This window comes from Rissa tridactyla, chromosome Z (assembly GCF_028500815.1).
Source record: "Rissa tridactyla isolate bRisTri1 chromosome Z, bRisTri1.patW.cur.20221130, whole genome shotgun sequence".
Lineage (NCBI taxonomy): Eukaryota > Metazoa > Chordata > Aves > Charadriiformes > Laridae > Rissa > Rissa tridactyla.
The window spans coordinates 14,531,008-14,543,554 of NC_071497.1; the positions used below are offsets into that span (position 1 = coordinate 14,531,008).

The 12,547-nt window shown below is 42.2% G+C and overlaps 1 protein-coding gene across 1 annotated transcript in view; it reads right to left on the bottom strand.

Moving 5' to 3' along the window:
* Window positions 1–2,210: 2,210 nt before the first annotated feature.
* MOB3B (MOB kinase activator 3B) overlaps window positions 2,211–12,547 on the bottom strand; it is a 60,313-nt gene continuing 49,976 nt past the window's right edge. Inside the window, exon 3 of the mRNA XM_054184901.1 lies at window positions 2,211–7,693. Coding sequence (XP_054040876.1) covers window positions 7,664–7,693 — 30 coding nt within the window. The 3' untranslated portion in view covers window positions 2,211–7,663. The remainder of the gene's footprint in view (window positions 7,694–12,547) is intronic.

Below are 12,547 nucleotides of genomic sequence, written 5' to 3' on the forward strand. Positions count from 1 at the left end.
AAAAAAAAATGCCCTGATTTGCAGAGCTGACATGCCTGACAAGATTTTGCAGTGCTCCAGGAGGACTCTGTGACACAGGTCCTGCTGATACAACATAAATGTCAAATTTTACAATGTTATAATTTTGATTTTGTGGTGGTGTTGTGGTGTTTTGGTTTTTTTCTGTTCAATTGCTAGAACATAATATAATCTGGTTTAGAGCAAGAGGGAGGCTTGATTTACTGTTTTTGCAATGAGATGCCACCTCTCCTCCTAACTACTGCTGCCCCTTGTGCCATGTTTATTAGTGAACGGTTAGTAATTACCTACAGTATGCCTTTTAGGGGTGTGAGTCGTGTGTGGCTTTTACTCTGCTACTAATGATGCCATAAGGGCTCTACTTACCAAAATGCATGTACCAGGTGGGTGACCCCCTCAGATAGCCAATTTACTTGAGTTGCTCTAATTGCTGTGACTAAATTAAAGTCGCTCCAAGGGCTCAAATCATGAGGTCCATCTGTTGTATGTTAGAACTACTTTTTTTTATTTATGATAGACCTATTTTTTCAATCAGGCTGATCTGTTTGTTTTTCACTGTGTGAAACTGCAAGGGTTTGCCTCATTTTTATTTTACACTGGCTCTGAGGACTGTGAAGAGCAGTACGGAATAGAAAAGGGAGGCTGACTCCTGCTTTGCCATCACATTGCGCAGCAGCAGGCAATCATCACCCCAGTTCCAGTGACATTGACACAGCTGAGTTAGTTTGTAGGATGTTATAGCCAGTCCCACTCTGCTGCTGCTTTGCTCCTCGGCTGACGCAGGAGGTGCCTCCCACTTGCTGTTCAGCTTTATGGAGTCAGGCTGGGGAAAAAGAGGGAGATTTTTGTGCAGCAAAGCTGCAGAGCAAAGAGTTTACTGTGGCTCTTTCCCCTCTTCTGGCTTAGGCAGGGAAATTGCTAATGGCAAACTAAAGAGTCTCTACACTGCTGTAACCAGAGGCTCACCACACCAGTGGACTGGAGGCACCGCTGGAGGCTGCTAGACCCACCCCATAATCAGAGCAGGGTCACTTTGAACAGGTTGCTCAGCGTTGTGTCCGGTTGGGTTTTTTAATATCTGCAAGGATGGAGACCCCACGGTCTCTCTGGGCAGCCTGCTCCAGTGTTTGACCACACTCACAGAGAAAAGGTTTTCCTTATATTTAACAGATGTTTCCTGCACTTCAGTTTGTGTCCATTGCTTCTGTCATTGGATCCACTGAGAAGAAGCTGACCGTCTTCTTCACTCACCTCATCAAATATTGATACATATGGATAACATCCCTCATGGACCTTCTCCAGGCTAAACAGTCACAACATTTTCAGCCATCAGGCCCATCACTTCAGCGTGAGAGGTGCTCCAGTCCATTCATGATCCTCGTGGCTCTTTTCTGCACTTGTTCCAGTGTGTACTGTCTCTTGTACTGGAGAGCCCAGGACTGGACCCAGCACTCCAGGTGTTTCTCACCAGGACTGAGAGCGGGGGAGGCATCAGCTACTGACCTGCTGGTAACGCTCCTCCTGGTGCAGCCCAGGAAGCTGTTGGCCCTGTTTGCCATGAGGGCAGATTGCTGAGTCATGCTCAGCATGGTGTCCAGCAGGACCCCCAGGTCCTTCCCTGCCAAGCCGCTTTCCAACTGGGTGGCCCCTTGCATATACTGGTGCCTGGGGCTGTTCCTCTCCAAGTGCCAGGACTTTGCACTTCCCTTTATTCAACCTCACGAGGTTCCTGTTGGCCGCCTTCTCCAACCCACTGAGGGCCCTCTGAATGTTGGCAGCCCTCTGATGCTTCCCTGAGACCTTCCTGCTGCCCTCGCCTGTGAGCTTGTTTCAGCTCTACCAAATTCCTCAGCTTCCCTCAGCAGCTGTTTTCCAGCTACTTCCTTAGTCCCAGCATTTCTTGTCTTCAGCTCCTCCCCACCGTTAGAGAGAGACACCCAAAGCCCAGCATCAGCTCTTCTCCTGGGTGCTGTCTCTACATAGCCAGCAGTCATTCTTAGCCCCTATGTTCCTGCTCCCCTCAAGCTCTCTAACTGACTTGTATCCAGTATACTGTAGCTTTATATATAATAGTACATATATATATATATATGTGGTTATATATGTTTTAGGAAGCAGGCCAAAGGACAAAGAGGACAGTCCAATGAGATAGTTTCTGTCTTCCCATTAGACCTCAATTTCCTTCTGTGGCAGCCAAATTTTACAAGTCTGTTTTTAGGAGATGAAACTTTGCCTTGAACTGGCTTGGCACTACTTACATGTCCCTCCTGTCTTGGAGCGTCCCATCAGGAACCAGATGAAGAACATGGTGAAACCCATGAGTTACCCAAGCTCAAAGAACTGACAGGCAAGAACTAGTAGGCCAGCCTAGCTAAAGAAAGGCTACTTGCATGGCTAGTCCGATCCCACCGGCGGTGGGAGGCTGGTCAGTTTTCATTAGCATGACGTTTTGTCAATTTTTCTTGGTGTTTATCAGTGCCAGGAGGGCTGCGAGGAAGTTGGTGCATTGGCAGTGATGGACCTCACTCACCTGTGAGCCTGACAGGAAATTCTACCCCGCAGTATGAAAACCACATGCATTTTTCTTGCTGAAGAGTTAGATCCCAAACAACTTCACAACACTTCTGCACGGCTATGTTTCTTTTATTCGTATTCGGATTTCGTCACTTCGTCCATTAGCATTGATTTGAAAAGTAATCTTCCCTTTTCTTTTGATGATGGCAACAGTTAGTGTTGGTCTCGCCTCCCATATGCTTGAACCACCATTTAATAACAAACAGACTAAAAGAGCCTAAGACATATCTGACATCATTAAAAAAATTAATATACCAAACTGCTGATGCATAGAGGAGGAAAAGGAATCGACCACTTCTTAGAAAGATGCATCCCCCTTAAAAATTACCAAAATTAAAAAAAAAAAATTCTGTGGGGAAGAGCAGGGAGTGTACATATGTATACATGACTACTACCACATCCCTATCCCCACCCAAACATATATGTATACATATGCATATGCATATACATATACACATGCACACAGGTACACGCACACACATACACGCACACACATATTTACACACACACACATGTATTACACTGGACAAGTAATTTATTTTTTTTCCTGGGAGATTATTATAACTCTTTATTATATTATGTGTCTTTAAAACAGGAAAACTTATTAAAACAGAAAAGAAACAACTACTTTAATATCTCCAACTTATTTGTCTAAACCTTGAAAAACATTGCCTCTATTTAGCATGAAATACATGAAAAATCAAGTTTGATCATTTTAGATTTAAATGTATACTGCTACCAGGTTCTATTGATTTGGCTCAATTTGCCCTTGGAACAGTCTCCATAATTATTAAAAATGTCTTTAATTTCTTCAAAATATATAGGACAAAATGTCTGAACACTGACCACTTGTCTGTACTGGGTCTCCCAGTGTTATCCCCTTTCTAAAGCACTTAAAGCATATTATAGAATAGCAAGCATATTCCCGTTTTGTACATAGTGCATCCTGTTTGCAGTGCTTGCAGGTACCTCCTGCTCTCTGCTTCCGCTCTTCTGAAGGATAATGGAAAACCAGCCCTGGGTGGCGTAGGTGAGAGGTATCCTCATTCTGCAGGCAGAGAGAGGCAAGAAAGCTACTTTTTGTAAAAACATTGGCCTTGGAGAAGCAAAGAGATTAAAAGGCAGAAGGTCAGCTCAAGACCTCACTTTTGGGAAATGTGAGAAACCTGAAGAACATGCAGGAAAGGTAAAAAGCAAAAGGAATGAATGGCTTTTTGTCAGAGGGCTCCAGAATGTGTAACTTATTCAACCTCAAGTACAAAGGTGCTAAAAGACCCTTTTAGTCTGTTGTTAGTAGAGACTTGGTAATAGTGGCTCCCTGACTGCAAAGGGTACCATTCTCGGTTTCCTCTCCACAGAACCCCAGGAATTTTCTTGCGCATGATCACTGGGACAATGTTTACCCCTTAATTAGGTTTCTGCATGTCTTGAGTAGTTGTCTGTAGGTCTCCATAAAGGTACGCATTAACTGTTTTCCTCCTCTCTCCCTGCCTTGTTCTTAATGAATCCAGTAGTTGAGAGAATGAAATACCTTGTCTGGATATAAGTTTTGATGTTGAGAGCTTGAGTTTTTGGAGAAAACTCAAGTTTTGTAAGTACACAACTTCTCTCAAATCTGATGGAAATCATCAATTTCACTGCTGTGTATCTAAAAAAAAAAACAAACCCCTCTGATAGACCCTGGGACTCCATCCTTCATAAAGCATAAGGAAGGTTACATTAAGATTTGTTTCATGTTACATTTGTCACTACAGTGACACTAGTCTATGTTCACAGAAAGTAGAATTTCATTACAAAATCCCTTATTACAGAGACAATGAATGAAAGCTATTAAGTCTTTAATCACTGAAGGCTATTTTGGTATCACAGGAACCTTTCACGCTCTGAAGTCAAGCTGACTGTGGTCTCAGTGAGCTGAAGTGATCCCTCTTATAGTGCCTTGAAGCTTAACACTAATAGCATCTCTTAAGTACCAGACTAAAATAAATTGGTTTTTTAGGCAAGAAAAACAACACCTGATTGAGAGACTAGAAAGGTGATTAAAAGAAAAAAATACCCTAACAAACACAAACAACCCCACTCCCAATCCCAGAACCATATGAAATGCTGGAATGACTAGGAACATACATAATTCAGATCAGGTAGAAAGTTTTTCTCAGTAGGTGAAATGGGTGCATCTGCATACAATCACGTTTAAACTCAGTTCTCATTACATATCCCAAGGAATCACATAAATCAGGACCTGCAATTAACAACAAAACACAATTCTGTCCAGATGTGGCCAGGAGCAAATTATTGCTGAAGCTGGAATCCTTGATCATGAGATCCAACAGGACGCTGCCCCTCTCTTCCATGTGGGAAGGGGTAATAGGATACTTTCATGGTGTGATGCCATGTTCCAGACATTATTCTTACAAGGGTATCAGATACCAGGCACAGGAAAAGAAGAAATGACCCATGGCGTAAGTGGAAGCAAGAGTACCTGTTGGGATATATTCAGCCAAAGGCCAAACGCTGCCATTCGGAGAAAGTTTAGTTCATCACCTAGCAAACTCCACGTGCTCCCCATCAGAATAAGCAACCAAAACAAGCACATTTTGCACTTCTTTGTGGCTGGTTCAGTTCAAGGGTTGTAATGGGCTTTTCCCATTACAGGAATTTCGGCCAGGTCAAACACAAATCCTGCAGGGCTCAACTCTGCATTTCCCTCCTTTGCCTCATACAGTGTGCTGCAGCAGAAAAGGAAACACAAGAGGTTATGAAAAACAGTTTTAGAAATAGGAGAATACTCCAACAGTTAAGTTTTGCACTCACAAAATTAATGCATTCACAAAAAGGTGATTTAAAAATAATTCAAAGTAACTGGGAACAAATTCTGCTTCATCTTCAGACTGAGCTACAGTGAATAGACTCGAAACAGCATATGGTAAGCAGCATAATAAAATGCAGAATAAATTATTTTATGGATAAAATACCACGTTTTTCAGTTTATGTAGTAACTTTGATCTTTATGCATAAAATTCCACACATTTGCATCTTCATGTTAATCTTCAAAACGTAGCACTGCAGTACTGCCCAGCCATAAGAACACCAGATGGTAACTGGCCGCAGTGAAATTCAAGAGCCCCGTATTAGCTACAGGTCCATCTCCATCACTGCAAGAGCCCAGGCACTTCGGAGGAGTACAAGAAACCCTTTCATATGCACTTGATGTTGTCATTCGAGGCAGTTGTCATCCACACGTACCATGTATCTTCTTTCAAAGATGTAACATTTCTCATCTTTAAAATGAGGCAGCTAAGCTCAGCAGCAGCTGTGGCAATGAATTCCACAAGCTAGTTATGCCCCGCAGAGGTGCCAGCAGGCCAGAAATTATCTGTGTGCGCATTCCAATCCCCAAAGAGTTAACCTGATTGCAAAGACCACCGAAGGAGGTGGGAACACTTCAGTCCATCCCCTTGAAAACAAAGGATAATGCTGCTTGCATAATTCTAAAGATGCAGAAATGCCTCCACCACTGCTACACTGAACTTTTACAGGCAAAGCCCTTTGTCCCAGCGGGACGTGATCACTAACATTTACAACCCCTGTCTTAGGCAAGCAGGCAAGCAAATCAGAATATCCCACAATATGAGCTAGAAAAGGTTTGCCATTACTCTTTAGTGTCTGCTACCCCTCAATTTTAAATGTTACAATCCCTGGATACTCTGTAAGATTTGCTTCTGATACTGTCTCAGAAGATGTAAACATCCCTAACTCACTTGAGGGGAAGGCAGCAACAGGGTTCAGCACTTAGGAAGGAGTAATCTTTCACAATAACACAAATGTGCAAAATTCATTAGAAGGCACAGAATATATGGGTGTGTTCCACTTGATTCCCACTTACTCAGCTGTATCTCTCTTGTGATCTCTCAAGTATTGCTTTATTTTCTTTTTTTTGAGAAGAAAGCCTCTTATCAGGGCATATTTGGCATAGAAGACTTGATTTACTGCAATGGATCCTTCCAGGCTGTCCATACATGAGTTATGTTGCACCGAGTACCGGAAAAAAAATTTGTGTTAGTCCAGCGTGGAAAGCAAGCCACACTGCTTAGATGCAATAGAGACCTTCGCTGAGTGCATCCTGCTGCAACCTTTGTACTACTCATCTTTACTGCATGTTCCTCCCAGTTACTAAAATCAAATTTCTTTTTCCCTGAAAAGATGAAATTTTAAGGTGAATGAGAAGGATCCTTTTTCTAAGAGAATGGGAGGATAAAATCACATGACAGATTGGTGTACTTCATAGGGTACATCAGGAAAATGCTGACTATAGGTGTTTTTTTAGGTAATGTAGAGATACTGAGCAGATTAGCTGTCAGTTACAGTATGAGTTCAAAGAAAATAATTCAACACTGCAGAGCTGTATTTGGATTCCTGCTCGTGTAACTGCAGTCAGAAACTGTCTCATTGTCACCCAATTATGGGCCACAATGAAGCACAAACTGCCCAATCAGCCGAAGGACACAACATGTTCCTGGAAACATAAGGCTCACTGGCATTTGGGAACAGTGGCAAAGCCTTGGGTGGCCTCTGGTGAGGGGTGGGGGGCATTAAAGGCAAAAAGTCTTCTGTGATTCCAGACCGCCGTAATATTCCACTGCACTTGGGAAACAAAGCACATACCAAAAAACAAAGGAGAACAACATTGCAGCTAACAATATGGTTTCATTTCAAAACAACTAATCTGGAAGTCAGCCCAGGGATCTGAATTTCAGTAAAGCTTTAGCAGCAGGAGCACCCTCTGTCATCATTCATGGCTGAAGAGGTTCTTATCCCTAAGGAAGGCGCTTGAACTAATATTGATTCTTCTTTTTCTCAATAATTCATGTTGCTCAGACAAGGTTCCTAGCAGCATATTCAGGGTTAAGAACACTGACAGTAGCGGGAAGCATTTGTGAATGTAACTGTGGTTCCCAAGGTCCCTGCTTTCATGGATGAACAAGCAGGCTCAGTCCATGAGGGCTGTCACGTTCTTGAACTCTGCAGTAAGAAGGAACCTGGACTTGTCTTTTCTTCGGTGGGTAGCTTTTTAGTGACACATCCTGGTTGTCATCTCTTTCTGTAAAATAAGAAGGGGAGATGAAAAAGCAAATGGCATTTCTTGTGAAGTGTGCACACGCTTCTTCCCAGCTAACATTTCTGCATCTCTGCAAGTTCATGTGGTTTTATATGCCACCACGTTTTTGCTCCTGTCTGTCACTTTCAAGGACAATGAACATAACCGGCAATTAGCATGCAGCATTTGTCATTCTTAACAGCTTTAATACCCTACCAATTCCCTATCCATGTCAGGTAAATGGTACTGCATCCAACAAAAAAAGAAATAAATCACCTGGAAAAGCAGGAAACCTTTTAACTTAATGTAAGAAACAGGATTCCAATCATTGTCATTGAACCTGCAGCCAACAGGCAACATGGAGATACATTCTTTGTCTCGTTATTTCTGGCTACACATGGACACAAATCTTCTTTTGAGACTTGACCAGAGCTGTGGCATTTGTCTCTGGGATGGGGTCTTGGAGCATTCACAGACCCATTAGGAACTGGGGTTTGGGATCCATGTAGGATTTTATTTGATCTGATTTACAGGCACTCTGATGCCAGCTCTGTCGTAACTGGCTGCCCTGCTCTATAAAACTCTTCATACTTGTCAGCAGATTTTCTGGAAAGATGTATCAGATGGTCTGTCCAACAGCCATCCACATACATGGCATTAATGTGTGCCGTCTGCTGTCAAGGCCGAAAGGCTGCCACATCTAAGGGTGACCATATTTGTGCAGGTTGTCCCTTTAGCTCCTCTTTCATAGTGTCTCTAGACTGTATGGCATTTCCCTTGGAGAATCTATTTAGATTTTCCAAGTTATCAGAAGTTTCTAAAAATCTTCTTAGCTTGCATGAATAATTTGTTGTCATTTGTAACATGATTAATATCTAATGTAAAGAGCTTCCTGACAGTCTTGTAACTGTATCTTACTCTGCGCTTAACAGATAATTTCTCCACCTAGAATCCTATGCAGAATTGTGGGACTTTTTTCCCCTTCCAGAGCTTTAATTAGTTTTAATTTCTTTTATATTCATAAACTATCTTGCAGTACTTGTTATTTTGCTGTCATGCGTGTAACTGAATTGAGTATTGTCATGTGCAGCTGTTACGAAGACAATGATATTTAGTACAGTAACTAATACAGCAAAGTGTGATCTCCACAGTGATCCATACAATAATCTGAACTAGTAGTTGTTTTTTCTCTCATTTGTTAAAGGTGACAAAAGTGAACGTTCATGGAAAAATCTGTCCCTTTTTCTCCTTACATGCTTTGTGTTGGTGTTTTTTGGGTTGTTTTGTTTTTCTTTTAAACAGCCACAATTAGGCTTATTCCTTTAGAGCAACAAACACCAAATGCAGACTTAATATAATTCAGCACACTGTTGGACGGCTTCCTACTGTTTTGTACGTAAGCAGATATAATGCCTCTCCCTCTTCTTTCTTTGAGACATCAAAAAAAGCACCAATGCTAGGAAATACTGAAGAGCAGCAGCATATAATTTACTACTACATCAACACCATGATAACTAGCCCCGACCAAAGCAGGCACTTAGAAGCTGGTAAAATCCAGCAGCACGCAGTTTGATCTGAAGCCCTGGGGAAGCTCTTCCTAGGGAGGGCAGGGCAGGGCAGGGGCCACCATCCCTGATGTGGTCTGACACCATGCACAAGTTTTACTGGCGGGGCCTGACACCGTTTCCAGAGCTGGTTTTCCCGTCCGAGGATGCCTGGCACTGCCCCGGACACTCCCCAGCCATCTGTGCTCCAAGCTGCTCCACAGGGTGCTCTGGCTTGTGGTGCTCAGCGAGGCGGGTGCCTCCATGGCACACAGCAAAAAGGCACCTTGCTCAGCAAAACCTGCTGCAAGTAGAAAGCTCAGGAAGGGAGTGCATGTTTCCAAAGTCTCCGTTTTCATCCTGGATGTTGAATTATTATTTCCCTTATCCGAAGATTAACTAAGTGCTAATGCTTCTCCAGGTAGCGTTCATCTTTGCGGACCCCTAAATTTACATGTACTCAGTGTCTGCATGTCTATACTGTACTGACAATAAGAGCTGATAGGTCTGCAAGGTAAAACACCACTTCTTTCTGCAGCTGCTGACGAACAGCTATTTGCAGTCAGACAGTAGCATCTTACCCTGTTAGAAAAGCAGTAGATCATGTGGACAGTGTCAAAGTCATTGTAAACTTGGACACCCTCTTTCAGGAGCAGTGAGAGCCAAATGGCCTCCCGATAAAATAATAAAACATCATAAGCAACACATTCAACATGAAAATTCATCTCCATTCTTACCTTGAAGAAAAAAATACCACCAGAGGCAGGAGTTTAGACATAGACAAAAGTGTCCAGGCAGAGGAAAGAGTAGCAGCCTAGATAATCTGTGCATAAGATGTAAACTACAGGGCTTTAAACCTGTTTGCCATGTGAGTTTATGAAATGTTTCAGCTATGTGCAGCTGTGAGTGTTCTATTGCTCGGGAGTCACGAAGTGTGAACCTGTCATGCCATTCCTACCTTTTCTGTCGAGGAAGAATACAGTAATACAAATTCTCCCCAAGCCTCTCCCTGCCTTCATTTCTGGGTTTTTGTTTGGTTATACAGTCATATTCATGGTCCCTTACGTCCACTGTCTTCCCCCCAGATCCTATTCTCCCACCCTCTGAGGAGAATGTTGCTGCAAATGGCTCTGCAGTTTTCTCCCTGCTTCTACTTAACAGTCCTGTACCACTAAAGTTGTAAAGTCAGAAAAATCTTAAAACTTAAAAAAGGTCATCATTTCCAATGCATAGAAACTCTTCTGTATTGACCTATATTGCTATTGGTAAACGAAGGACACAGAAGTACACATATGATCCCACTGCATTCCTGCATTCCTGCATGAGCTTTTCCTGATTTCAGCCAATGACAATGAACTAGATGTGCTTTTTAAAAAAAAAAAAAAAACAAAAAACCAAACAAAACATGATCCTTCTAGCAGTGAATTAGAACATACTTCTAGTTGTTTTTTTCTTAGAGGAATTTGCAATAGGGAAGAAAACCAAACAGGAAATGGTTTCTCAAAGAGACTGACATAATTATGAAGCTGGCAAAGAAAAAATTAGCTTCACTCCAAATGCTGGTGAGAACTGGAGGAAGGTTTGTACCCACAGCATCCAACCTGGGCCGCGCGGCAGCAGGAGGGATGCTGTGTGCCGCAGAGCCTACTGCTGAGCCTTCTACAGAGCAAACCTCTCCTATTTGCCAAATGCTCCCTCTCAGATACTTAACCCTTAAAAACTAACCACCGGCTCCTCACAGAGCCTGCTGGAAAATCTCTCCCTGATTCTGATGGGCACCAGGGAACTGCGCACAGTCCCACTCCACTTAACTTGGAAAGTAAGTCCCCCTCAAACCTCAACAGAGATCTGGCTCCTTAATTCTTCTGGTGGTGCACAGCCATTAAGACAAACTCAAAGCTGAGTCTTCAGTGTTTCCTGAGTCTCCCTGGTTTTGTGCTTCTCTGAAACTTTACTCTTCATTTTAGTTTGGGAAAGGTGTAGAGGTATGTTCTTGACTAATAACTATCAGTTAAAAGCACATAAGGGTACTACCCAAACATGCGAAATGACAACTAGCTGTTGACTGACTCTTCCGAAAGGGCGGGAAGACTGGAAACACTGCCTCTTTAGCTCTAAGGTACTACAATACCCAGCCCCAGCTGGGTATTAAATGAAATATACAGGCTAAAGAGACAAGCTAGAGAATCAGAGACAGAGACACAGACAGGCACACGCAAACATTTTTAAAGATATTTAAAACTTTCCAAATCTTTCTGTGCTTAATAAACACCCAAAATATCGTTAACAGAAACTCTACATACCAGAGCCTTTGATACCAGATGCACCACTTCTTGAAAACAAATTACGAGAAATTCCAGAGCATTATTCTGTATTGCTGCATTCAGACTTTTTCCTGTTCTCAATTTTGGATTACACAATTAACTCAAAAAATGAAGGCAGAAATAAATACTGTTTTTCAACGCCAAAATACAAAACAAAAAATAAAATCTGGACCCAATCCGTGTTGAATATGCCTACACACCAGCCACTGAGGAGAATTTAACACAGAACTAACTTCTAAGTAATTTAAAGAGAAACATTTGGTATTTTCTGCCAAGTCCTTAAAGTACTTCCTCACTTGCTGGAGTTAACACTAACAAGCCACTTTGTAAGCACCAGAAATGTTTCCTTAGTATTTGTGATTTCACGGAAGGGTGCATTCCTCAGTGTTTTTCAGGGAGTACCAAAATGATTTCCCAGAGGAAGGGAAAAAAGCAACACACAGTCTTAAAAGGGTAATCAATCTTTATCTCTAATGGGTGTCTGGTCCTCTCCCCTCCCTACTGCTCTAACATGCACATCGGATACATTCATCACACAAATCTATACCTATTTTAATTTCTGCTCCTCAGCTCACCTTTAAATGAAGCAGGAAAAGCATAGAAAAAATCTGACATCAGCATGCATGAACAGCTGAAGAAATATCTTTTTATCGGGACAAACCTACCAATGGGAAGATGCTGATCAAACCTGAATGGGGTACAAGAAGAATGAGTTCCCCAATGAAGAATCATGTTCTCCTAAGAAAATGGTGTTTCTATGCTTGCATGAGTCAAATAAGGAGTTGGCAAAACATAAGGCATAAAGAAACCAGTATTTAATGGAAGCAAGGGGTCTGCAGTCTGTCTTGTGCAAAAGCTGATGGGAAACTGAGAGAAGTGACATGAGTAAATAGTATAAATAATGGTATTCTATAAGAACACCAGAAAAATTAATAAACACAATTAAAAGCAGGTTTAAAGATTAAATCCTCGCTCAGTGCCTCCGTCCC